The sequence below is a fragment of the Musca autumnalis genome, unplaced genomic scaffold (assembly GCF_047663935.1).
Source record: "Musca autumnalis isolate F117 unplaced genomic scaffold, ASM4766393v1 scaffold_4, whole genome shotgun sequence".
NCBI classification, from domain to species: Eukaryota; Metazoa; Arthropoda; class Insecta; order Diptera; family Muscidae; genus Musca; species Musca autumnalis.
Genome location: NW_027411977.1, coordinates 167,612,166 through 167,639,425, shown reverse-complemented (window position 1 = coordinate 167,639,425; position 27,260 = coordinate 167,612,166). Strand labels below are relative to the sequence as shown.

At 33.7% G+C, this 27,260-nt stretch overlaps 1 protein-coding gene and 1 long non-coding RNA gene across 6 annotated transcripts in view; both read right to left on the bottom strand.

Moving 5' to 3' along the window:
• SMC5 (structural maintenance of chromosomes 5) overlaps positions 1-20,651 on the bottom strand; it is a 246,856-nt gene extending 226,205 nt beyond the window's left edge. Inside the window, exons 1-4 of one of the 4 annotated variants that reach the window (XM_073984809.1) lie at positions 20,399-20,651; positions 19,914-20,283; positions 15,719-15,897; positions 4,878-5,124 (exon numbers count right to left, since the gene is read on the bottom strand). In XM_073984809.1, the coding sequence (XP_073840910.1) occupies positions 4,878-5,124; positions 15,719-15,897; positions 19,914-20,283; positions 20,399-20,475 (873 nt within the window). In that variant the 5' untranslated portion in view covers positions 20,476-20,651. Of the gene's footprint in view, positions 1-4,877; positions 6,491-6,615; positions 6,692-15,718; positions 15,898-19,913; positions 20,284-20,398 lie in introns of those variants that run through there. The other 3 variants (XM_073984807.1, XM_073984808.1, XM_073984810.1) reach the window with 3 other exon arrangements.
• A 338-nt stretch (positions 20,652-20,989) lies between these two features.
• Positions 20,990-25,778, bottom strand: LOC141402820 (uncharacterized). 2 transcript variants are annotated; one of them, XR_012412732.1, is made up of 3 exons: positions 25,556-25,772; positions 23,673-25,440; positions 20,990-23,625 (listed from the first exon to the last, which is right to left on the bottom strand). It is a non-coding gene; the product is annotated as an uncharacterized lncRNA (long non-coding RNA). The 2 variants fall into 2 exon arrangements; XR_012412731.1 differs by lacking the exon at positions 20,990-23,625 and having other exon boundaries at positions 23,831-25,440; positions 25,556-25,778.
• Between the last annotated feature and the right edge of the window lie 1,482 nt (positions 25,779-27,260).

The following is a 27,260-nucleotide window of genomic DNA, read 5'->3' as shown; positions in this document are numbered from 1 at the left end:
GATAACAACCTTGAAGCGATGTGGGGGCTTAAGTTCGCAACTTTCTTCTTGACCAAGCAGTGTACTTCAAGTGCATACTCTGCACTTCAAGTGTACTACCTGGAAAATAGAAGGTTGCGTACGACCAAAGGTTATCCCAGGTTTCGATCTCCTACCTCAAAAGAAATCCCCCCACACCGGGGTGTCAAGCGACCTTGTGCCCATCGGTGTTCTACGGTTTGCAGTTAGGGTACCAACTGTATTTGAACGGAGCCTCGTGGATAACTGGGCACCTCCACGAGTAATTAGTGCCCTAATCATGGTAATGAGGAATAAACATATTTTCTCATTGATGATACGAAAAATAAACAAAAAAACCCACAACAACAAAAAACAACTTCACCCTCGATATCGACCCTAGCTACGACAATGGACAACGCCACACCAAGTGCGACTATGGAACGACCACAAAAACCCCTGGGCGGGGACGAGACCCTAACGACCACGACAATGGACAAGATAAGTCAAGATATCCTCACGCAGAGCAGGGAATAATTGCTCGATCTCCTGGGGCAGAGAGAGACCCACAGATTGAGTCAGGAGAGCCCCCCTCCTGGAACTGGGAAGACGAATCCCTTAAGTCGGACGAAGAGATGGATGTTACAGTCATCCCATCTCGGACATCCCAGGAAGCGCTCTCTTCAGTCCAAGGGGGGATCTCTAACCTCACCTTAGTGAGTCCAACTCCCCTGGGGGATAATTCATCGGTCGGAACCGATAGACCTTCCCTTCCGAGGCAAGACGCCATGGAGGAAGAAGTCATACTGGAGGAAGTGACACCCTCCACAATGAAATAGGAGTGGAGACTGCTTGGGAGCCTCGACGATGCGGAGTTCTGGTATACAGGACACTGCGGCGCCGAAGGACCCCAAGAAGCCCTGCCCCTCAGGAGACGGATGAGTGAGAGGCGTTGGAGAAGCAGAAGGTCGGGTGGTTGGAACGACTGACGGTCCCTCAACCTCTAGGCAGGCCAGTGGCAAACCAAAGACCTCCCCGCAATGATATAGGAAGTTGATTCCATATTCTTGCTACCTTATTAGAAAAGAACGCTCATAGAATTGCGTTGACATAAAATATAATTTCATTCCTAAGTAAAGGTGGTACGCCCGTAGTGATTATATTATAGATAGAGAGCAAACAGAATGAGAGAAAAAAGAAAGAGAAACTTGAATGGAAAACGCAAAAATTGGACGAATTTTTCCGAGATGTGATCAAAATGACGCAGGCTATAGACGTATCGGACTATCAAATTAAAAAGTTGACGAATTTTACAAATGTTCGCATTAGAAGTACCTGAAGTTACTTTAATACAGTAATAAATGTGAGGCATTAACAAAGAGAAAGCAACCTGCTTCTTAACATGAAAAGGCAAATGAACATACAGTTAGTCAACTTAATTATTGCAAAACCAAAATTATTACAAAATTTGAAACAAAACATCATTTTATTGGTATAAGTAAATATCATTATTAATATTTTTGTTAACAATACAATTCTTACACATGTTTATTAATATAATAAAATGAAAAGCAGCTAAATTTCGCTAAACATTTTCTTAAAATTAACAAAAATTAGTACAACTCATTATTTGTACTGTCAACTAAATTGCAAAATTCACAACTTTTCAGTCTTTCACGGTATTTTTCGAAAAGTCGGTTCTAATATTTCGTATGGCATCAAAAACAGTTTGTAAACGTATCTGAATTTAATAAATAAGTTTCGGAATGTCATATTCCAATGGTATTTTTTAGGCATTCTTCTTTATTGCATTTTATTTAGTCCCCCAGGTTAGTGGGCCACCTATTCTCGACTTTTTCCTTCAGGTGTACCTATGAATTTTCGATGGGGTTAATACCTAGACACTGGAACGGGATGTAAATGACTTTGGTACAGTTGTATAACAACCAAGTATTACATAAATTAGATTTATGCTTAGGGTCGTTGTCTTGGTAGTACTTATATTGCAATTTGTTTGAATTTTCAGGGCCAACAGGCCCAAATTTCTTGACGCTTTTGGTTAAATATTTTCTTAAAACATCTAAATAAACCTCCTATGTCATTGTTTCTTCCAAAATCAGGATTTTACCAACGTCACTGCTTGGTATACAACCCCATACCATAACTGACAGTTTTCCGAACTTTACGGTATGTATTAAATTTTTGTTGTCCATGGCTTTCAAGGGTTTTCCCAATACTTTTTGAGGTCCATTGTGATAGTACAACATAATTTTAGTCTTATCAGAAAATATAACACCATCCCAATACTAAAGACGGCATGAAAAGTTGTCTATAACAAGTCTGAATAGTTTCTATATATTATGATGGGAGGGCAATGGTTTTTACCTAGTCACTCGTGATGAGTGCTTGTTATTATGTAGCACTTTTCTGACTTTTCCATGTGACACACTTACTCCAAAATCATTTTTAATTAGAAAAAAGCTATTTTCTGGTGCTGCTTTGGGCTATTTCGTTAATTTCTTTAATCATTCTACAGTTAATTCGTGTGGTTACTATTTTGGACCTGCCATGTAACGCCCTCAGTTTGAGCCTGGCTTCTTTCTCGGTGCAGTATATGATATTTTATACACTTCTCAGCTTACGTGAGGTGATTTCGAGGATTTCTCTTTCAGATTTACCATTATTATAATTGGAATACACCAAATGTAGCATATTTTCCGAAACCGTTTACCTGACTTACCTTTTTTCTGAATATACCGCCTATGTTACACACAAAAATTAATTTATGATAAAAAATTATGGATCTAACATGTCCACATACCATAAAAGTCTTAAAAATCATTAAATGCAAAAACTCGATGGGGAAACCCCAAGATTTTATTGCACATAATTAATTTTGCAATTATTTAGTTGACACCACAAAAAGCAGGTACCTATCCTTTTTGCCCGTTATTTTTGTTATTTCCAACCGATTTCTGGATTTATTGGCTTGATGTTGTCATTAACAGGTAAATCAACCGATATTTACAAAAAGCCCAACATTATTAAAATAATTTCTTGTAGTTATTCCTAATTAAACATCTAAATTTTTAAAAATTCATCGTTTGCAATAATATAGTTGACTAACTGTAATTAGTATATAGCCGTCTAAGATTAGATATCGTTAATTTACTCAAAGAATAACACATTTCAAAAAATCCATTCCCAGCAAAATGTTCGATGCCAAAGATGACATTCAATCATGGGTGCAAGTGATCTAGCATGTCATCTTTTTAGCATCTTCATCGATGAATTTTATATGAGCGTGGACCCCAAAAGATGACGTTTTTTTCTGGATCCTAAGCATGTCATTTTAACCAATGCGTTGACATGTCATTTTAACCAATGTTTTGGCATGTCATTTCCACCAATGATTTGACATGTCATTTTCACCAATGCTTTGACACGTCATTTTCACCCATGCTTTGACATGTCATTTTAACCAATGCTTTGGCATGTCATTTTCACCAACCCCTTGGCATGAAATTTTCATGTCTTGTTTGGAAAATGGAAATGCTGTATTGAATTATGGTTTTCATGAAAAACAAAACTCTTTATTAATTCAAACGAATTCATGAAATAGCTACAATTAATTTATCAGTTTAGTTTTTCAAAAGTTTACATCCAAAATTGCAATGTAATCACCACCGCTGCAACGCAAAAGATTACTTCCTCCGTTCTACCCAACTGATATTCTTTCATCTTACAAAAGGTTTTTTTTTTCAATTATCTTCCCATCACCAGTTTAGATTTCAACATGGACTCCAAACGCACTCCTTTAAGTATTTTTATTTCGTAAATTAGTTTTATTTTATAATTTTGTTATTTTATAACAACATTTTGGTAATTTATACTCTTTTGTTTAGTGACGGAAATATGTAGGGATCTACAACCCGGCTTGCTTTAGGGATCTCTAAGAACAAAATGTAACGAACGGGGAGGAGAGACTTTTTATGGAAAATAACATTTATGCTTAATTAATTTATTTTTAATTGTTTCTTTCCAAAAGTAATTTCTTCTTTATTTTCAGATTCTTGTTCCTTTTCGTTTCGGACTTTTTTTTCAAATTCCAAGAAGGGAGATTTGATTGATTTCATTCTATGTCAGATTTAGAACAAACAAGGGAACTTTTAAAATAGCAATGTGTGCAGTCCGATTCTATTTTTAGCTCGATGGTTGGGACTTCATATAATACCAATTGTTTAGAAGTTTTAGTTGTTTGATATGCAGGAAATGTAAGACAACATCACGACGTCAGTTCTAACAACTTTGGTCTGTTCCAGAAACTGCAAGAATCTACTTATTTTTACTACGATAACAATTTTTCCTTTATGTTATCGGAAAAAATAGTAAAAATTAGTAGATTTTTGCAGTACTGGAACATACCAAAATGAAAATAAACAGGTGTGTAAATAAAAACACAAACATCATCTCTATTGTATCGATGGAATGGGTACAAATGCTGATGAAAAGATCGGATCTTTCACGACTTCCTTTGCATTGGTTCAAATCCTAATGAAAAGATCGGATCTTTCACGACTTCCTTTGAACCAATGCAAAAGATGACATGAAATCACGTCATCGCAAAGAACCCCTTCCGTCAAATTTTGCTGGGATATTTTCTGAGTTATGCCACTCTTTGAGTGGCGATATGATCTTAGAAGCGACATTGTAAAAATGAGCAGCAAAATCAAGTTTACTGTCAAGTATTTTAACCAAATATTTGAATTTGCACATTTTTAATATTTATTAAAATTACTTTGTTCTTAACTACGAGTCCGCCACCATACACTATATATACATACATATAATAATTTAAAACAAGAAGTTGTTATAAATACCTTATCCTCAATTTCTTTTCTCAATTTCTCGTTCGTAGTGTCAATCATAGATTGTTTTTTTAGGATTGTTTGATACTCCTTTTCATTAGCTGCAAATTGTTCATTCGCCAATATCAAGTCATTTTCGTGATCAGATATCTTATTTTGAATATCTTCAATCTCTAATCGTAGTTTCTTCGCCATACAAACACCCAGTTTATCTTGTATATCTTTACGGGCATTAAAACGTTCCAACTGTACTTTTAGTCTGAAAAGATTTTTTGATTCATTCATTATAACCCAGCAAAATGTTCGATGCCAAAGATGCCATTCAATCATGGGTGAAAGTGATCTGGCATGTCATCTTTTTAGCATCTTCATCGATGAATTTTATATGAGCGTGGACCCCAAAAGATGCTATTCATTTTTGGATCCAATGCATGTCATTTACACCAAAGCTTTGTCATGTCATTTTCACCAATGCTTTGGCATGTCATTTCCACCAATGCTTTGGCATGTCATTTTCACCAACCCTTTGCAATGACATTATCATTACGACAAGAGTTTTAACAACGTTGGTTGTGATTTCGAGTCTCCGACAACATCAAGTCTATTGTAAATAATATACATATTTAGAAAAATGTGTATAAATAAAAACACAAAATTCATCTGTATTGGATCGATGGAATGGGTTCAAATACTGATGAAAAGATCGGATCTATCACAACTTTCTTTGCATGGGTTCAAATGTTGATGAAAAGATCGGATCTTTACGACTTCCTTGGCATTGGTTTAAATCCTAATGAAAATATCGGATCTTTCACGACTTCGTTTGATCCAATGCAAAAGATTCCATGAAATCACGTCATCGCATGGAACCCCTTCCTTAAAATTTTGCTGGGAACATATTATAACATGATTTTTTCAAGTAAAATAATATGAAAGTCTTTGTTGGAATCCAATCCGCTCTTAATCATGTTCTTTAGTTAATACTTTATGAAAATTATAGCTGTGATCCTTTACTTACCTGAGGTTACCATTATTACCATTTTTAACTTGCAAAGCGTTTCTTAACCCCAAAAAGTGGTAAAACTGGCAGCAATTTTAAAGAGAGTGAGGGAGGAGAGAGAGAACAAATGCCTTTCTCTTCTACCACAGGCTACCAGACAAATTTCTGCAGGTAAAAAATGGTAGAACTGATTTTTCGACATTTGCTTGACGATTATTTCACAATGAAGAAAAACTTAACGAAAAACAGAAGAAAAAGCGAACGCTGACAAAACAAAATTAAAAACTGTGAAATAAAAGAAAAAATTGAATTTTTATGTTTCTTTTTGACATTGCTACCAGATCCACCATTTTTTCTTCCTTTTCTTTTCTGCTAAAAATGTTCATGAAAGAGGGATATACTTTTACTGAATATTACTGAATGTACTTCATTTTCAATATAGCGTGAATATGCATCGACATTTTAATAAAATTTTTATGAATTGTTATTGTTGTTTTTCTTCGACCTTTTGATGTTTAATAAAAGAAAGAGTTTTTTCGAGCTTGAGGTCTTTTTGTAATTTTTTCTTTTATTTTCCAATATTTCGGAATTCCTTGAATTCCATCTTCAGGGATTTTTATTGCATCTACAAAAATATAAATAATAAAGTACGACTTAATCTATATCACAGCATTTTGTTACAAACTAAATAAATTGTATAAATAAATAAAAATTGTATAATCACAGAAAAATAATAACAAGATCACTTACGTGTAAATAATATGAATAATAAAAACTTAAAAACTAGCGTAGTATGTCTACCGTCGTCAAGAGTTTTTATTGCACTGAATATTATTTTCTAATTTCGCGATCTCTCTTCTGTGTAAGTTGTCTGTAACCATAGGCTGTGTTGTCAGTATCTGTTTTGCTATTTATTCTTTTTGTTGTTGTTAAGCTATTTATGTGTAACATCTCTAGTGTGAGTCTCTTGTTATAATTGTTTTCTGTTTGTAATATTCTCACTTCGTCAATGTTTGGTACGTGGTTGTTCTGCTTGCAGTGTTCGGCAAGGGCTGTCTTCTGTATTATATTATTATTTCTCAGTTTTATATCTGACTTATGTGCCGACATGCGAGTCTTTAATTTGTTTTTAGTTGTACCAACATAAAGTTTTCCACATGTTTCCTCATCGTTACCTCCGCATTCAATCTGATATATTATATTGTGCTTGTCCATCTTTTGAATCTTACTTTTTAAATTGCTGAAAATTGATTTCGTTGTATGATTTGAACTATGTGCTATTGCGTATTTGGATTTATCGTATATATTTGACTTTTCAAATCTTTCTGATATATTCGGTACGTATATCAGGGATTTGTATATTTTGTCTGGTGTAGTTCTTATAGGTTCCTGTGTCTTTGGTTTATAATTATTTATTAAGGATTTTATCATATATGTAGGGAAATTGTTCATGTTTAAAATGTTCTCAATCTTTGCTTTGTTTTCGTCATGGAATTTCGTATCACTTAGATTTAGTACTCTATTTATTAGATTCTTGGCCGTGTTTATAATTGTCCTTTTGGTATGTTTTGAATGGTAGTTTATTAATCTCCCAGAGGCTGTGGGCTTTTGATACCAGTTTAAATCGATGCTGTTGTCGTTGTTTTTTATTACCAAAGTGTCAAGATATGGTAATTCTCCGTTGTTTTCTTTCTCCAAAGTGAATTTTATATTTTTGTTAAAGCTATTCAGTGTCGTTAGTGTTTCTTCTACTGCACCAGTTTTAATTATTGCGAACAAGTCATCTACATATTTGGTAACTATTTTTGGTTTGTGCACTAGTAAGTTCAATGTATTATTTAATAAAGTTTCCATCACTAAGTCTGCGATAATTGGGGAAGCTGGTGACCCCATCGGTAATCCAACTTTTTGTTTATAGAATTTATCTTCATATTTGAAATACCGATTCTCTTGGATGCAGAATTTTACAATATTTATAAACAAATTCTTTGGTATTTCTGTGTACATTTGTATTTCAGCCCATCTCTCTTCAATTATTTTAAGTCCTAAGTCCACAGGTATACTCGGAAACAGCGAAACCACGTCAAAGGAAACCATTATTTCATCATTATCAATCGTCAAGTTTTTAACCTTATGTCTAAATTGCACTGAATCTTTTACATTGTAAATAGAGTTTTTGGTCAAGTTTTTGAGAATATTCACAATGTATTTGCACAAGTTAATCGATGGTGAGTTCACTGAAGAACAAATGGGCCTGAGAGGATATCCATCTTTATGGATCTTTGGTAATCCGTAAATCCTAGGCGCAATGGCCACGTCAGTTTTCAATCGTTTTCTCTCTATTGTTGATATTATTTTATTCTTGAATAATTCTTCCACTATTTCATTGTTCTTTCTTTGCAAACTGCTTGTGGGGTCCTTGTTGATACGCTGATACGTCATTATATCGGATAGTAAAGTTGACATTCTTTGATTATAATCTTTTTTCTCTATTGCTACCGTAACATTTCCTTTGTCTGCATTAACTATTAATATGTCATTATTTTGTCTAAGGAATTTTCGAGTACGTTCCACTGTAGCTGTCATGTATTTGTCTCTAGCTGTTGCTCTCATTTTATTCATGTGTGTTTCTAGCATTGTTGTTAGTTTCGTTCTCCCCATTTCTTGTTGTTCTTTGTCGTTGTTAGTTTGAATTAAATCCTCAGCATCAGCAATGTATTTGAAAAGAGGGAATTCTTTACGATTTGTTGGTAGACAATGTTTGTCTCCTAACGAAAGTAACCACATTACATCGTTGGGGAATGTCTTGTTGGTTTTGTTGACGAACCACTTGTTGTTGTGCTTTATGTTCATTTCTTTGGTTAGCTGTTCTTCGAGTTTTTTTTTTTTTTTTTTTTTTTTTTTTTTTTTTTTGAAAAAGAGTTAAACGGATGTCTTTCACAAGAAGAAAGAAATAATATTCAGTTTAGCGAAAATTTAATTCTAACAGGCACACAGAAACAGCAAGACGAAACACATAAAAATAAATTCAAAAAACTCGAAGAACAGCTAACCAAAGAAATGAACATAAAGCACAACAACAAGTGGTTCGTCAACAAAACCAACAAGACATTCCCCAACGATGTAATGTGGTTACTTTCGTTAGGAGACAAACATTGTCTACCAACAAATCGTAAAGAATTCCCTCTTTTCAAATACATTGCTGATGCTGAGGATTTAATTCAAACTAACAACGACAAAGAACAACAAGAAATGGGGAGAACGAAACTAACAACAATGCTAGAAACACACATGAATAAAATGAGAGCAACAGCTAGAGACAAATACATGACAGCTACAGTGGAACGTACTCGAAAATTCCTTAGACAAAATAATGACATATTAATAGTTAATGCAGACAAAGGAAATGTTACGGTAGCAATAGAGAAAAAAGATTATAATCAAAGAATGTCAACTTTACTATCCGATATAATGACGTATCAGCGTATCAACAAGGACCCCACAAGCAGTTTGCAAAGAAAGAACAATGAAATAGTGGAAGAATTATTCAAGAATAAAATAATATCAACAATAGAGAGAAAACGATTGAAAACTGACGTGGCCATTGCGCCTAGGATTTACGGATTACCAAAGATCCATAAAGATGGATATCCTCTCAGGCCCATTTGTTCTTCAGTGAACTCACCATCGATTAACTTGTGCAAATACATTGTGAATATTCTCAAAAACTTGACCAAAAACTCTATTTACAATGTAAAAGATTCAGTGCAATTTAGACATAAGGTTAAAAACTTGACGATTGATAATGATGAAATAATGGTTTCCTTTGACGTGGTTTCGCTGTTTCCGAGTATACCTGTGGACTTAGGACTTAAAATAATTGAAGAGAGATGGGCTGAAATACAAATGTACACAGAAATACCAAAGAATTTGTTTATAAATATTGTAAAATTCTGCATCCAAGAGAATCGGTATTTCAAATATGAAGATAAATTCTATAAACAAAAAGTTGGATTACCGATGGGGTCACCAGCTTCCCCAATTATCGCAGACTTAGTGATGGAAACTTTATTAAATAATACATTGAACTTACTAGTGCACAAACCAAAAATAGTTACCAAATATGTAGATGACTTGTTCGCAATAATTAAAACTGGTGCAGTAGAAGAAACACTAACGACACTGAATAGCTTTAACAAAAATATAAAATTCACTTTGGAGAAAGAAAACAACGGAGAATTACCATATCTTGACACTTTGGTAATAAAAAACAACGACAACAGCATCGATTTAAACTGGTATCAAAAGCCCACAGCCTCTGGGAGATTAATAAACTACCATTCAAAACATACCAAAAGGACAATTATAAACACGGCCAAGAATCTAATAAATAGAGTACTAAATCTAAGTGATACGAAATTCCATGACGAAAACAAAGCAAAGATTGAGAACATTTTAAACATGAACAATTTCCCTACATATATGATAAAATCCTTAATAAATAATTATAAACCAAAGACACAGGAACCTATAAGAACTACACCAGACAAAATATACAAATCCCTGATATACGTACCGAATATATCAGAAAGATTTGAAAAGTCAAATATATACGATAAATCCAAATACGCAATAGCACATAGTTCAAATCATACAACGAAATCAATTTTCAGCAATTTAAAAAGTAAGATTCAAAAGATGGACAAGCACAATATAATATATCAGATTGAATGCGGAGGTAACGATGAGGAAACATGTGGAAAACTTTATGTTGGTACAACTAAAAACAAATTAAAGACTCGCATGTCGGCACATAAGTCAGATATAAAACTGAGAAATAATAATATAATACAGAAGACAGCCCTTGCCGAACACTGCAAGCAGAACAACCACGTACCAAACATTGACGAAGTGAGAATATTACAAACAGAAAACAATTATAACAAGAGACTCACACTAGAGATGTTACACATAAATAGCTTAACAACAACAAAAAGAATAAATAGCAAAACAGATACTGACAACACAGCCTATGGTTACAGACAACTTACACAGAAGAGAGATCGCGAAATTAGAAAATAATATTCAGTGCAATAAAAACTCTTGACGACGGTAGACATACTACGCTAGTTTTTAAGTTTTTATTATTCATATTATTTACACGTAAGTGATCTTGTTATTATTTTTCTGTGATTATACAATTTTTATTTATTTATACAATTTATTTAGTTTGTAACAAAATGCTGTGATATAGATTAAGTCGTACTTTATTATTTATATTTTTGTAGATGCAATAAAAATCCCTGAAGATGGAATTCAAGGAATTCCGAAATATTGGAAAATAAAGGAAAAAATTACAAAAAGACCTCAAGCTCGAAAAAACTCTTTCTTTTATTAAAATTTTTATGAATACCATAGTTTTTAGGGGTTTTCTATTCAAATGAGCCAATTTTCTTACTCGAATTTGTTACTTTATTATGATTTCGTTGTTTAATTCTTTTATAAATCGGATATGAATACAAATGAATGAATAAGTTTACTCCAAACGCATAAAACAAAATATATAAAAAAAAACAGTCAATTATACATTCGGCAAAATATTGAGGTTGGAAAAATTTGGTAGGGGTGATATTCAATCGAGCGGCAATGTATAATTACAGACCTTATTATGTTGACGTCTCCACTAGTTCTTTCTTAAGACACATTCATTACCGGTTTTGACGAAAACCCTCACTGACCAAAAAACTACATTTCGATGAAATAAATAGCCTTAAAATAAATTTAGCGGACAATATTCATGTAGCACTTTAAAGAGTATTTTCATTTTTTTTTTTGTTACAGTAATTAATCGGACTAAAGAGCAGATACCAAATACCATGTAATAAAAGGAGGTAATTTGTGAACTTTAAAGGTCCATTTCTCGGGAAGTATGGACGTCCCATCGAAAAACGTTTTATTTTTGTGATCAGGAAAGAAGAATCCATTTTACTTTACAAACACCCGATTAATAAAAGGAGGTACTAAAGCTCCTTAACGCGATCTGCATGGTGATTACTAGACATCGGATTTTAGCATGTTTTTTATTTCTTATCCGATTGGACTCAAATTTTGGATCTAGACGTTTTGAGGGTCAATTATTCGATATTTGGGGTCATATCAAAAATATGCAAAAAATATGCAAAATATATGCAAAAAATATGCAAAATATATGCAAAAAATATGCTAAATATGAAAGCGTTTTTTTGACAAAAATCGTCAATTAAATTTGGAAAATCATCAAAAAAGCATTCTAATTTAAGTTTTTTGCCGTTTAACATTGTTTTTTGCAGATTATTATGTTATTGAGAGTCTCCAGATATTTCGCCACAGTAATAAATCTAGACTAACAAGACTTAAATCAGTTTTCACAGTGTGAGAAAATGTCATATAACCCAGCATTCCTATTACAACATAATTTGCTTCCTATACAAATGTAGATAGATAATAGAAAAAATTTCAAAAACTCAATCAGAAATGTTAAATCAACGTGTCCAAATATGGTGATAGTTTCTAAACGGCCAAAATTGTCTAGCAGAAAAACAAAGGAGCTAGAGTTAGTCATCGCTATTTTTGTTTAGATAAAAATGAAAGTTTTTGTAGTTTTTGGAAAAAGAGTTCGTTTTTTAGCGCAAAATAGGAAGTACTAGAGAACAATTTACGATTCCAGGTTCTGGAATATAACTATAATTAGAAGTATACGTTTTGAATATCCACATATTGGATTTGAATATATTTTATAGTGTTTAGTCCTTTATTCAGTATATACAGACATAAATTGGCAATTTTTGTTCTTTGTGGTCAAAAAGCTTCTTTAGAAAAATGACTGCCGCTTTAATATTGATGACATGGTTTTAGTTTAATGCATTAAAAATACATAATTTTATAATATCGATCTATATTGTACGCATACAACCGCTTAATGCAGAATTGCAAAATGTTCACTCCTCGTCGAAAAGTAATGCATTATTGTTATACCCATCCACGATGAATAATAAGCAAAATGAAGAACGCCCAATGATTAGTGCAAAATAACATCACTTAGAAAAACCACACAATAGAGTGGTAGTGTTAAAATAAGTCAAAAACCTTGGAATTGTCTTTAAAATGGCAAAACCATTCACACATTTCTGCTAGAAAAGTATTTGGAATGCTAAAAAAATATAGTTCATTCATTCCTGCTACAGGAAAACAATTTTGATAGCACAGTCGAAAAGTCATAACCCTTTTGTATACACAATTAATTAATTTATACCTGTCCGTGTACTCGATAATTTGTGCTAAATATTACCAATGCTTCGAATTTTGACAGTTGTTTAATGGAGAAGTTGGTGAAAAATTGTTTCACCTACATTTAGTAAAAATTATCGAGTACAAGGACAAACTTTTCATGACACATTAGTCCTGTTGTATAGGATATAAATAAATATATTAAGAAAAATATTCGCCGCAATATTGTCATTAAAGTTCCCAAATGCACTACACACCTCAAAAGCAAATATTTCAAGGAATATTAATTTACAAAACGATGAAATTCCACATCTGTCTCTAGGTTTGCTTACATCCTGATGTAAACTTTAAAAACGCCATATTTCTAGCACTACTTTCACAATCTGATTGGCTTTTTTCTGGAACAAATACGGGCAATGCTAATAAAAATGTCCGAATTGTCGAGTAGAAAAATCTCACTATTTTTTACACGTAGAGCACTTTCATTATGGTGTATTAGCAATTACTATTTAAAAAAATATTATTATATAACTTCCACGAGTGATTTAATCATATAAAATAATTTATTTTCCTTACAATTCGTTAATCCGAACAATTTGATAATTCGCACACCACCGAACCCTGTGGTGTAGGGATTGTCGCGAATGTACTGTATATATGGGAGTAATATCCAAATCTGAATCGATTCTTACAAAAATAGGGATCGCCCTAGGGCCAAAAAATCCCCAATTTTTATGCGAATTGGTCTATAAATGTGACCTGTGCTTTGTTTTCAAAAAGACATGGCGAGATGGATAAGTGCGATTCTATGCAGATCATCAACAAGAACTGTGGGTCTATTTCGTTTCATTTTGCATGTTGCAAAATTCATTAACTAAGACATAATACCCTTAGGGTATTAAAATATAGTTATCAGTGCAATCATGAATAAAAATTCCGTGCGGAATTTGTTTCCTTTCCCCAATTTCACAATTTTTTGTTTCCATATTTATGCCCAAAAAGGGAATATTTTTGTCGATTCGACTAGAATACGCCATAATGAAGCGAATCTAGTAGTTTTCAACTTTTAACAAATATTAATTTTAAAAGAATTTCACTTTTTAAAATTATTTTCCGTGTGGAAAATTCAGAGGGAAATATTCATGATGGCACCGTATATATTTTTTATATGTTTTTAATAAAATATGAAAGATTTTATGTAATATTCAATATTTTCTTAGTCTTAATTTCTAGCTCATTTGTTATTCTGTCAGACAATTTTGGCCGAGCAGAAACTATCAACATATTTGGATACGTACATTTTGACATTTCTGATTGAGTTTTTGAATAAATTTGTATTAGAAAGCAACTTATGTTGTTATAAGAAGGCTGCGTTATAGGAAATTTTCTAAGTCTTTTAGTCCAGATTTATTGCTGTGGCGCAATAATAATTAATAACATGATAATCTGCTAAGAAATCGACGTTTAACGGCAATAAACATAATTTAGAACACTTTTTGATGAGTTTCCAAATTTAATTTGATGATTTTTGTCAAAAAAATTACTTGCATATTTTGCATATTTTTTGCATATTTTGCATATTTTTTGCATATTTTGCATATTTTTTGCATATTTTGTGCATATGCAAAATATGCAAATATGCAAAAAAATAAAAAATATGAGCCTGTGATTGCATTCAGTTTTCTTCAAAACGAATTTTGGTCCAATCAGAATTTTCGTATCTTTATTAATAAAAAATATGCAAATATGCAAAATCCGATGTCTAGTGATTACAAGCCCAGCAAAATAAATTGGAAGTAGTGTAATGTAGACTAGTTCATTCATACAACTACAGAATTTTTTCAAAGATAGAAAAAGTGTGCGTCAATTTCTAAAATTTTTATATAAAATAAAAAATACAACCAAAAGTTGGGAACATTTTATGGAAAATCTCCTAATGAAGTGTTGTTGGAGTACTTGTCGAAATCTCAACTGGTGATTGGAATACAATATAAAAACCCCTTTAGCAGATGAAGCAAAAAAATTCAGCTTGGATTGGAGAATGGAGAGCGGACGAAACAAATTCAGTTGCGATTGAATTTAATGAAGAAATTTCAAAATCTGTATTAATGTAATAAAGTTCTTATTATTCTTGTTTTACACAAACAATAAATTCTTTTTATTTATTTTGGGATAGTTTGCAATGGCTTGCATTTTTATTGCATCTTTTAACTGCATAAAGCTCATTCTGAAAAGTACCTTTAATTTCAATGCAAAGCACTGCATCAAACACGTGCTTTGGATGCAAATTGGACTGCATCCTATTCTACCCTAAAGGGTTAGTTAAAATGCGATCCCAAAGGGATAGTTAAAATGCAGTGCCAAAGGATTAGTGAAAATGCAGTGCTAATGGAGTGCATCTTTCAGTAGTCACGCTCTTGTACAAATCATGAGCGAAAATGCTTGATTTGATGCACTTCCAAATCACTTGTACATATGATTTAACTGCATCTTTGGAGGCAATCTTTTTGCTGGGTAGGTTCAGATCTATGTTTTTCGAATTTCTTGTAAAATGTATACGATAAATAGTTGTATATTTTTTACTTACTCTTCCACGCGAGCCAACGTGCTATCAAGTTTCTGCTTCAAATTCTTGTAATCACATTTTCCATTTTCCTGAGAGTGACGTAGTTCTTTAAGTTTTTGAAAATTGTTGATTACATCTTGACTGCACACAGAATTTATGGTATTCAAAAGAATTTCTTGTGGATTCATTTTAGCAAAGTCCTATTAAAACATATACATAAATACATACAGTTAGACAACAAATGTATTGCAAAGGCCAACATTGTAAAAAATTTCATATTAATTGTTCGTTTATGGCAACAAATTATATACGCTTTTTTGTGCAAATTTCTTGCTATTGATCCCCAAAACAATATTCCGTTAAAATATACAGTTTATTTACGATTTGTAAAAATACGGCCAAAAATAAGAATTAACTACTAGTTGGAGGTGACAATAAATGTATTGCAAAAAACAGGTAAGAACGGCGTTTAGTTTTGCCGGGCCAAACTTGTTATACCCTCCACCACGAGTTATATTGAAGTAAAATTGATCTTTTGTTTATGAATACTAAACACCAAATTTCATTAATTTCGGTGGAGGTCACAACCTTCAAAATACAGGAAATCGGGAAGTACCCTTCAATGGGGCTATATGAAGGCGTGGACCTATACTGACAAATTTCATGTGTAAAGTTTCATACCCCATATGAAGACTAAACACCAAATTTCAGCCATTTCGGTAGATTATTGTGGTCACAACCTTTAAAACGCCGAAAATCGGGATGTACCGTTCTATGGGGTCTATATTAAGGCGTCGACTCGTACCGAAAAATATCTGTCGGAAAGTTTTATACCTCCAACGAAGACTAAATATCAATTTTCAGCCATTATTGTGGCCACAGCCTTCAAAATACCGAAAATCGGGAGGTACCGTTCTATGGGGGCTATATTAAGGCGAAGACCAATTCCGACAAATATCTGGGGGAAAGTTTTTACCTCCAACGAAGACTAAATATCAATTTCGGTGTAATGAGGCTAAAACCTTCAAAATACCGAAAATGGGGCGGTACCGTTATATGAGGGCTATATCAAAACGTGGACCGATATAGCCCATTTGCAATACCAAACATCATAGGAGTAATAGAAACTACTATACCAAATTATAAAGCTCTATCTTAAAAATTTCGAGCAGTATCTTGATTTCAACAGACGGACGGACAGACGGACATGGTTATATCGACTTAGAATTTTATCCGGATCAAGAAAATATATACTTTATAGGGTCTCCGGTGAATATTTCGATGTGTTACAAACGGAATGACAAATTTAATTATACCCTCCTCCATATTATTACCAAATCTATGGTTTTTTGGAGAATTGCCAAAGTTATGTTCCTTAATGAGTTGTCTATCCACTTTGGACATTCATTGGAGCAGTAATGAGCTTAGATAAGCCAAAATTTAAGGCTCGGCATGTTACACTCTAAGGGTACTGGTTCCCCAATTTTTATTAAATCTTGATCTTTCCTTGGAGGACTTTTTCCGAGTTTTTTTCTTAAACTAGACCCAAAAAATGTATAAGGGTTGACATCAGGAGTTTGGCCCGAGGTATTTATCAGTTTAGTTTTGTTATATTACACCAGCAACTTACACAAATAAGATTATCATAGCGATCATGAATACTCACGTAGGGAGCTTCTCACGAGTGAGTTGCAGCTCACTTCTCACGTCTCGACCTATCACAAATGACAAGGGAGGAGCGAAAAAAGTGAAGAGGGTTTCACAAGTTTGAAAATTGAAAATAGTGCCGCATTTTGTGAACCCTTGAAAATATAATTTGCGTTGCCATATCGTTATTTTATTTACAAATAATTTTGCAATAACTAAATTCGTAATTTTTTTTATAAAACATTAATTTATTTTAAATTAAATTAATATTTCTAAAACGAAAAATAATTTTTATCAACAATCCACTTTAAAAATACTTGGTAATTGATAAAAATATTAAATGTTTGATATGTGGCAACATCTGTAACAGCTGTTTTTGTTTTGTTTTGACAGATACATACATACATATGTAAAAATTGTTTATTTACGCCCGAAGAATTTCCGCAATTTGCAAAAAAGTGAACAAAAACCGTTTAAAGGTCATTAAATGGCAAAAAGAAATGAAAATGTTTAATATTGCATTTTGAATGATGTGCGAAACGACAAACGCTGAGGAATACAAAGAAAACCAAGCAAAATTTTGTGGAAGTCGTTCCATGCGATGCCAATATCTCACTGGATCTTTTGTATTAGTTCAAATTAAGTTGTGAAAGATCCCATTTTCAGCATTTGGAAGGAATTTCAAGAATTGTAAATAAATACAATACGTGAAACATCCGATCTCTTCTCCAGCATTAGGACCAATCATATGAATGCTAAGTACAATTCGTGAAATTCGGATCCTATTCAACATTTGAACCAATTTCATGGATTTTAAATACAATTTCTCAATTTTCAAGAAGGTTAACCCTGCAAAAGGCTATATAATATAAACATGCTCTTTTTTATTAATTTAATCCTTCCTATTGTGGCTTGTTCGTGGAATATGCCATGCCAAGGTGGTTGTTAAGATACCATTCCACTGGGTTATTGAAGATGCCATCCAAAATGATTTGGATCTTTTAGGGGTCACAGTCTTGTAAAAAGAATGGGCGAAGGTGGTAAAAAGGTGACATATAACTTGCACTCATGCTTGAATAGAATCTTTGGCATCGAATATTTTGCTGGGAACCTTAGCGAAGTACCTACAAAAAAATTTTTAGAAAGGTGTTGCTCCTGATAGGATCAACACCTTTCTAAAAATAGGATCCTCTTCCATTCCTGTTTTCATCATATGATTCTGAACCGCTTCCCATATCTGAAAAATTTTGGCCAACTTCAACTCCACCTCCAAATTGCGCCAAACTCGATTGAGGTCTTCCTTGCTTCATTGATACACGGATAAACATGTATAGTTGCCAAAAGAATTTCTAATTGTTTTTTATTTGTTACCTTTAACGTAAAACACAAATAAATACAATTGATAATCATTGCAAAAGATTCGTTTCTTGTCGATTTTTTCTATAAAAAATGTCCATAGTTACATTTTTTGGTTCAACTCACCTTGATTTCTGTGGTGAGAGAAAATTGCCTCACATTCTCACTTTTTTGACATTTATGATAGCTACTTTTCTCACGAACGTGAGTTTTGTTCTCCCTTATGCTGTTTATAATAAGGGAGGAGGCGAGAGTGAGAAAACTCACGGTGAGATGATGTTCATGATTGGGCTGTATAATGCCATAATCTGGCCTTTGGAATGGTGGTATTTGAACGTGTTTGAGCTTTTTGGACCAGTTTTACCGACTTTCAGAATAATGACTATTAAATATTTCCTAATAATGATGTCAGAGGGGATGTCTTCCCAATCATTATTATGTCCGTGAACCCGATTTTGCATACTTTTTTGATTGGTAAAAAAATATATGTAGTACCTAAAAATTCTTAAATGTGTGTAATTTCCATATTTTATGGGTTTTATTAGATTTGGCGCACTTTTTAGGATTTATTATGACAGCAGAGTATATCTATCCATTTAGTAAAAATGAAGTGATTCCAATAATATTGAGAGCGGAAATAGAGCTCTGTTGTCGGTCTTTCAAAATAATACACTGAGGGTCTATTTTTCCATATAGTGTCCAGAGGTATTTCGATGTTTTCAAAGCCAAAAACGGACTGTTTTGCATTGGTCCATTATCCGACAATACATATTGAGTAAAATATTCATTCTTTGCATACTTGTCTGCGGCCGATTCGTCATTTTTGTTGTCCTCCTCGTACGTTTTTTACCTGTCTGAAGACCTTCAACGACGGCTTTTATTATCAACGAACTTTATCACATTCAATACTGTTAGTCCATTATTAGCCGCAAAAGTCATTAGTTTTATAGTACTCAAAGTAGTAGGTAATTCTTATTTTAGTCCGTATTTGTTATAAATTGCAAATAAACTTTGCATATTTCGACGGAATATTGTTTTGAGGACCAACAGCAAGAGTTGTGAACAAAAACCGTATAGTTTTCACATAATTTTGTTGCCTTAAGCGAACAATTAATATAAAATGTTTTACATGTTTGGCCTTTGCAATAGATTTGTTGTCAAATTGTATGTAGGTAATTATGAAAACATTTAGTTTAGGTAAATAAATATTTACTTGAACTCGATCCTGTGGTAAAAATTGACATAAATTCCCGATTTGAATTTTAAAGTGATCCACACTCTCCAAGAACTTTTTTTGCGTTACAGGTTGGTCATTAATAAAAAATTGTGATTTTCCACTTAAATCGAATTTGCGTTGAAATTTTGTCGTATCGTCGCCATGACTAAATATTTCCACTGCAATCTTCGCTGAATCACATCCATTTTTAACATAGTCTCCTATTGAACTAGAACGAGCAAGAATTTTCGGATCTCCACCAAGACCAAGAACAATAGCAGAAACTAGAGTTGATTTTCCAGTACCATTAGGTCCAATGATAACATTTAGGTATTCAGTTGGATGGAAAACGCATTCACCATATGTGCTGCAATCAAATACAAAATAATGATGAATGTTCATGTAAATTTTCTTTAATATTTTAGGTATATGTATGTATTTCAAAATGTATGAAATGGCGCGTTATCACAAACAATTCTTACACAAAGTTCTTGCAATATACGCTTTTGATCTTTCCAGTTTTTGATGATCGACTAATTCCCCTACTTGGAAAGCTCATATTGCTGTTTCTTGAAACAATGTCCTTTAAGCAACTCTAAAATAGCAATAAACAATTTGCAAAATTACAGATAGGTATTCTATTTGAGTTACGAACTAATTAAAAACGTTCCACAAGCTGGCAGAGACCTGCGCCGATCGGCTCAAAACCGCCGCCGTCGACAGTTTTGTAATTATAGCTCTGTTCCTTTACGTGCAAGAATCTTCAAGTTTTACAACTTTTTACTCGAAAAGCGTTCCTTTACTTCAGACACCATACAATTCATATTGAAGCAGATTGCAACTTTTGCTACTTTTGCCGGTTTTACCACTTATAAAAGTAAAGGAATGGAAAAAGCAGGGATGGAAAAATGAAAATTTCAAAAAGTACTAAAATGGTACTTTTTTCTTTGAAAAGGTACTTTTTATTATTTTTTAAGGAAAAAAAAATAAAAATTTTTTATTCAGTAAAAAAAAAACAACAACAAAGGCTTAAATCTATGAAATCTGAAGAATGTTCCAAAATGGTATATTTTTTATACCATACTGGAGGGTATAATTAACTTTGTCATTCTGTTTGCAACACATCGAAATATTCGTGGGAGACCCTATAAGTATATAACCAAGTCCGTCCGTCTGTTGAATTCTATATACAGTTCTCAATATTTAATATGGAGCTTTTTTATTTGGTACCGAGGCTTCAATTACTACTAGGAAGTTTGGTATTGAAAATGGGCTCTATCGGTTCACGTTTTGATATAGCTCCCATACAACGGTACCTCCCGATTTTCGGTATTTTGACGGTTTGAGCCACATTATCGTACCAAAATTGTTGAAATTTGGTGTTTAGTCTTTGTTAGGGCCAAACAAGTAAAAAAGTACCAGTCGGCTTTGCCGACAGAGATATACCCTCAGCTAGAGTTGGGTCATCTAGTTCCTAGTTCCTGGTACTAGTTCCAAAGCGTATGAGTAACATCATTAAATATAACGTGTGATAGTAAGTATACGCGGTTTGTTCAAAGAAAAAAGGTGGGCCATTGGAACTGCGAAGTGAACGAGATAGTTCCATATAGTTCCTTTGGCACAACTCTACCCTCAGCCTGTGTATATTGAAAAAAAAATTCCCAAAAAACGCATGTATTTAGGGGGTTTTAAAAATTTTGGGCGTTTGAAGCGACAAAAGTGTTGATTAGGATTAAAGATCAAAAGTTTTGCGGAGGAGATACTAAAAAGAAGGGAACTCCATAGGGGATTTTTACACCCTTCGGGCTGTTTGCTCAAGAAGTATGGACTTGCCCCTGAAAACACTTTTACCATTGCAATTGAGGCAGCGAATGCAAGTTGCTTCAACAAAAGTCAAACTGATTCCATATCAGGTTTTAAAGTGAACTTATCCGAAATTTTGTGTGGGAGGTACCAGATGGAGTGGACAAATATAGTCCACATTTGAACCTGATCTATATCTGGTAGATATATTAGGATGTGTATAGTATGGACCAATTCGGCCACTCCCTCCAAGAGTTACCGTGCGAACAATTTACAGAACATTTTTGAACTTTTGTGGGGAAGGCACCTGAAGGAGTGGGTCGATATAGCTTATCTTCGAACTTAAACGAAGTTTGGACAAAATATTACTAAGGCCAAATTTTGGACCGATTCGGCGGACCTCACACGGTGTCATAGGGGTTTTTTTTGCAACTTTTAGGCTATTTTCTCAGGAAGTATGGACTTGCCCCTGATGAAACTTATACCGTCGTATGGAGGGCAGTGAATACAAGTTGCTAAAGCAAAAATCAAAGCGATTCGAGAATGGTCCTAAACTGAACTTTTCCGAAATTTTGTATGGGAGGTACCCGAAGGAGTAAACCGATTGAGTCCATATTGAAACCTTATCTAAGTCTGACACACTTTTCACGATGCGCAAAGTATGGACCAAATCGGTTACTCCCTTCAAGAGTTATCGTGCGCACAAATTTTCCGAACATTTTCGAACTTTTGTGGGGGAGGTACCGGAAGGAGTGGACCGATATAGCCCATCTTCGAACTTAAACTAAGTTTGGACAAAATATTACAAAAGCCAAAATTTGAACATAATCGGTTCATCCGTTCGAGAGTTATCGTGCGCTCCAGCCAGACAGACAGACGGACGGACATTGCTCAATCGACTCCAAATTGTCTGAAACACATTTCGTCCAAACATACTTGGGGTATAAAACCATTATTTCGATGAGGCACATTTTGCCCGTATGAAAGTGTATATACCCTCGTTGGCATAAATGCTGAGGGAATAAAAACTCTCCCAGAAATTTGTCAGTGCGGGTCCACGTTCTGATATAGCCCTAATAGAACTGTATTTTAAAAGATTTAGCCTTATTATCCCATCGAAATAACTGAAATAAGATACTTTGTATTCGTTTTATTTCGTTTTAAATAGCCTAGAGCTGGCAAACTAACGATAGTCCGACTATCATTTTGATCGCTGTCGTAAAGCCTTATTTATATTGAACTCTGAACAAATGATTTTTTTTAAATAATTCGTAACAGGTAGTTCAAAAAAATGTTTTGGTGGCTGATGTAAACTTTGTTTTTCGTCAGTAATCAAAACAATAGTTAGACTGTCGATAGTTTTCTAGCACTAATATAGAACCCATAAAAGAGGTATTGCAGACTCTCATTTTGGAATGTACTTCGATACCGTTCGATGTGAAATCTTTTAAAAGATTAGTCTACCGTAGTGACAGTAACTTTATATTTCAGATTCTCAAAGGGTGGAAGAGCTCCACGAAGAAAATGATCAATATAGGTTCATATTTTGGTATATTCCCAACATAAAGGTACATATATCCAGATTTATAAAATTTCTAGTAATTTTAATTCAATTTTCAAGAAGGTTAACCCTGCAAAAGGCTATATAATATAAACATGCTCTTTTTTATTAATTTAATCCTTCCTATTGTGGCTTGTTCGTGGAATATGCCATGCCAAGGTGGTTGTTAAGATACCATTCCACTGGGTTATTGAAGATGCCATCCAAAATGATTTGGATCTTTTAGGGGTCACAGTCTTGTAAAAAGAATGGGCGAAGGTGGTAAAAAGGTGACATATAACTTGCACTCATGCTTGAATAGAATCTTTGGCATCGAATATTTTGCTGGGAACCTTAGCGAAGTACCTACAAAAAAATTTTTAGAAAGGTGTTGCTCCTGATAGGATCAACACCTTTCTAAAAATAGGATCCTCTTCCATTCCTGTTTTCATCATATGATTCTGAACCGCTTCCCATATCTGAAAAATTTTGGCCAACTTCAACTCCACCTCCAAATTGCGCCAAACTCGATTGAGGTCTTCCTTGCTTCATTGATACACGGATAAACATGTATAGTTGCCAAAAGAATTTCTAATTGTTTTTTATTTGTTACCTTTAACGTAAAACACAAATAAATACAATTGATAATCATTGCAAAAGATTCGTTTCTTGTCGATTTTTTCTATAAAAAATGTCCATAGTTACATTTTTTGGTTCAACTCACCTTGATTTCTGTGGTGAGAGAAAATTGCCTCACATTCTCACTTTTTTGACATTTATGATAGCTACTTTTCTCACGAACGTGAGTTTTGTTCTCCCTTATGCTGTTTATAATAAGGGAGGAGGCGAGAGTGAGAAAACTCACGGTGAGATGATGTTCATGATTGGGCTGTATAATGCCATAATCTGGCCTTTGGAATGGTGGTATTTGAACGTGTTTGAGCTTTTTGGACCAGTTTTACCGACTTTCAGAATAATGACTATTAAATATTTCCTAATAATGATGTCAGAGGGGATGTCTTCCCAATCATTATTATGTCCGTGAACCCGATTTTGCATACTTTTTTGATTGGTAAAAAAATATATGTAGTACCTAAAAATTCTTAAATGTGTGTAATTTCCATATTTTATGGGTTTTATTAGATTTGGCGCACTTTTTAGGATTTATTATGACAGCAGAGTATATCTATCCATTTAGTAAAAATGAAGTGATTCCAATAATATTGAGAGCGGAAATAGAGCTCTGTTGTCGGTCTTTCAAAATAATACACTGAGGGTCTATTTTTCCATATAGTGTCCAGAGGTATTTCGATGTTTTCAAAGCCAAAAACGGACTGTTTTGCATTGGTCCATTATCCGACAATACATATTGAGTAAAATATTCATTCTTTGCATACTTGTCTGCGGCCGATTCGTCATTTTTGTTGTCCTCCTCGTACGTTTTTTACCTGTCTGAAGACCTTCAACGACGGCTTTTATTATCAACGAACTTTATCACATTCAATACTGTTAGTCCATTATTAGCCGCAAAAGTCATTAGTTTTATAGTACTCAAAGTAGTAGGTAATTCTTATTTTAGTCCGTATTTGTTATAAATTGCAAATAAACTTTGCATATTTCGACGGAATATTGTTTTGAGGACCAACAGCAAGAGTTGTGAACAAAAACCGTATAGTTTTCACATAATTTTGTTGCCTTAAGCGAACAATTAATATAAAATGTTTTACATGTTTGGCCTTTGCAATAGATTTGTTGTCAAATTGTATGTAGGTAATTATGAAAACATTTAGTTTAGGTAAATAAATATTTACTTGAACTCGATCCTGTGGTAAAAATTGACATAAATTCCCGATTTGAATTTTAAAGTGATCCACACTCTCCAAGAACTTTTTTTGCGTTACAGGTTGGTCATTAATAAAAAATTGTGATTTTCCACTTAAATCGAATTTGCGTTGAAATTTTGTCGTATCGTCGCCATGACTAAATATTTCCACTGCAATCTTCGCTGAATCACATCCATTTTTAACATAGTCTCCTATTGAACTAGAACGAGCAAGAATTTTCGGATCTCCACCAAGACCAAGAACAATAGCAGAAACTAGAGTTGATTTTCCAGTACCATTAGGTCCAATGATAACATTTAGGTATTCAGTTGGATGGAAAACGCATTCACCATATGTGCTGCAATCAAATACAAAATAATGATGAATGTTCATGTAAATTTTCTTTAATATTTTAGGTATATGTATGTATTTCAAAATGTATGAAATGGCGCGTTATCACAAACAATTCTTACACAAAGTTCTTGCAATATACGCTTTTGATCTTTCCAGTTTTTGATGATCGACTAATTCCCCTACTTGGAAAGCTCATATTGCTGTTTCTTGAAACAATGTCCTTTAAGCAACTCTAAAATAGCAATAAACAATTTGCAAAATTACAGATAGGTATTCTATTTGAGTTACGAACTAATTAAAAACGTTCCACAAGCTGGCAGAGACCTGCGCCGATCGGCTCAAAACCGCCGCCGTCGACAGTTTTGTAATTATAGCTCTGTTCCTTTACGTGCAAGAATCTTCAAGTTTTACAACTTTTTACTCGAAAAGCGTTCCTTTACTTCAGACACCATACAATTCATATTGAAGCAGATTGCAACTTTTGCTACTTTTGCCGGTTTTACCACTTATAAAAGTAAAGGAATGGAAAAAGCAGGGATGGAAAAATGAAAATTTCAAAAAGTACTAAAATGGTACTTTTTTCTTTGAAAAGGTACTTTTTATTATTTTTTAAGGAAAAAAAAATAAAAATTTTTTATTCAGTAAAAAAAAAACAACAACAAAGGCTTAAATCTATGAAATCTGAAGAATGTTCCAAAATGGTATATTTTTTATACCATACTGGAGGGTATAATTAACTTTGTCATTCTGTTTGCAACACATCGAAATATTCGTGGGAGACCCTATAAGTATATAACCAAGTCCGTCCGTCTGTTGAATTCTATATACAGTTCTCAATATTTAATATGGAGCTTTTTTATTTGGTACCGAGGCTTCAATTACTACTAGGAAGTTTGGTATTGAAAATGGGCTCTATCGGTTCACGTTTTGATATAGCTCCCATACAACGGTACCTCCCGATTTTCGGTATTTTGACGGTTTGAGCCACATTATCGTACCAAAATTGTTGAAATTTGGTGTTTAGTCTTTGTTAGGGCCAAACAAGTAAAAAAGTACCAGTCGGCTTTGCCGACAGAGATATACCCTCAGCTAGAGTTGGGTCATCTAGTTCCTAGTTCCTGGTACTAGTTCCAAAGCGTATGAGTAACATCATTAAATATAACGTGTGATAGTAAGTATACGCGGTTTGTTCAAAGAAAAAAGGTGGGCCATTGGAACTGCGAAGTGAACGAGATAGTTCCATATAGTTCCTTTGGCACAACTCTACCCTCAGCCTGTGTATATTGAAAAAAAAATTCCCAAAAAACGCATGTATTTAGGGGGTTTTAAAAATTTTGGGCGTTTGAAGCGACAAAAGTGTTGATTAGGATTAAAGATCAAAAGTTTTGCGGAGGAGATACTAAAAAGAAGGGAACTCCATAGGGGATTTTTACACCCTTCGGGCTGTTTGCTCAAGAAGTATGGACTTGCCCCTGAAAACACTTTTACCATTGCAATTGAGGCAGCGAATGCAAGTTGCTTCAACAAAAGTCAAACTGATTCCATATCAGGTTTTAAAGTGAACTTATCCGAAATTTTGTGTGGGAGGTACCAGATGGAGTGGACAAATATAGTCCACATTTGAACCTGATCTATATCTGGTAGATATATTAGGATGTGTATAGTATGGACCAATTCGGCCACTCCCTCCAAGAGTTACCGTGCGAACAATTTACAGAACATTTTTGAACTTTTGTGGGGAAGGCACCTGAAGGAGTGGGTCGATATAGCTTATCTTCGAACTTAAACGAAGTTTGGACAAAATATTACTAAGGCCAAATTTTG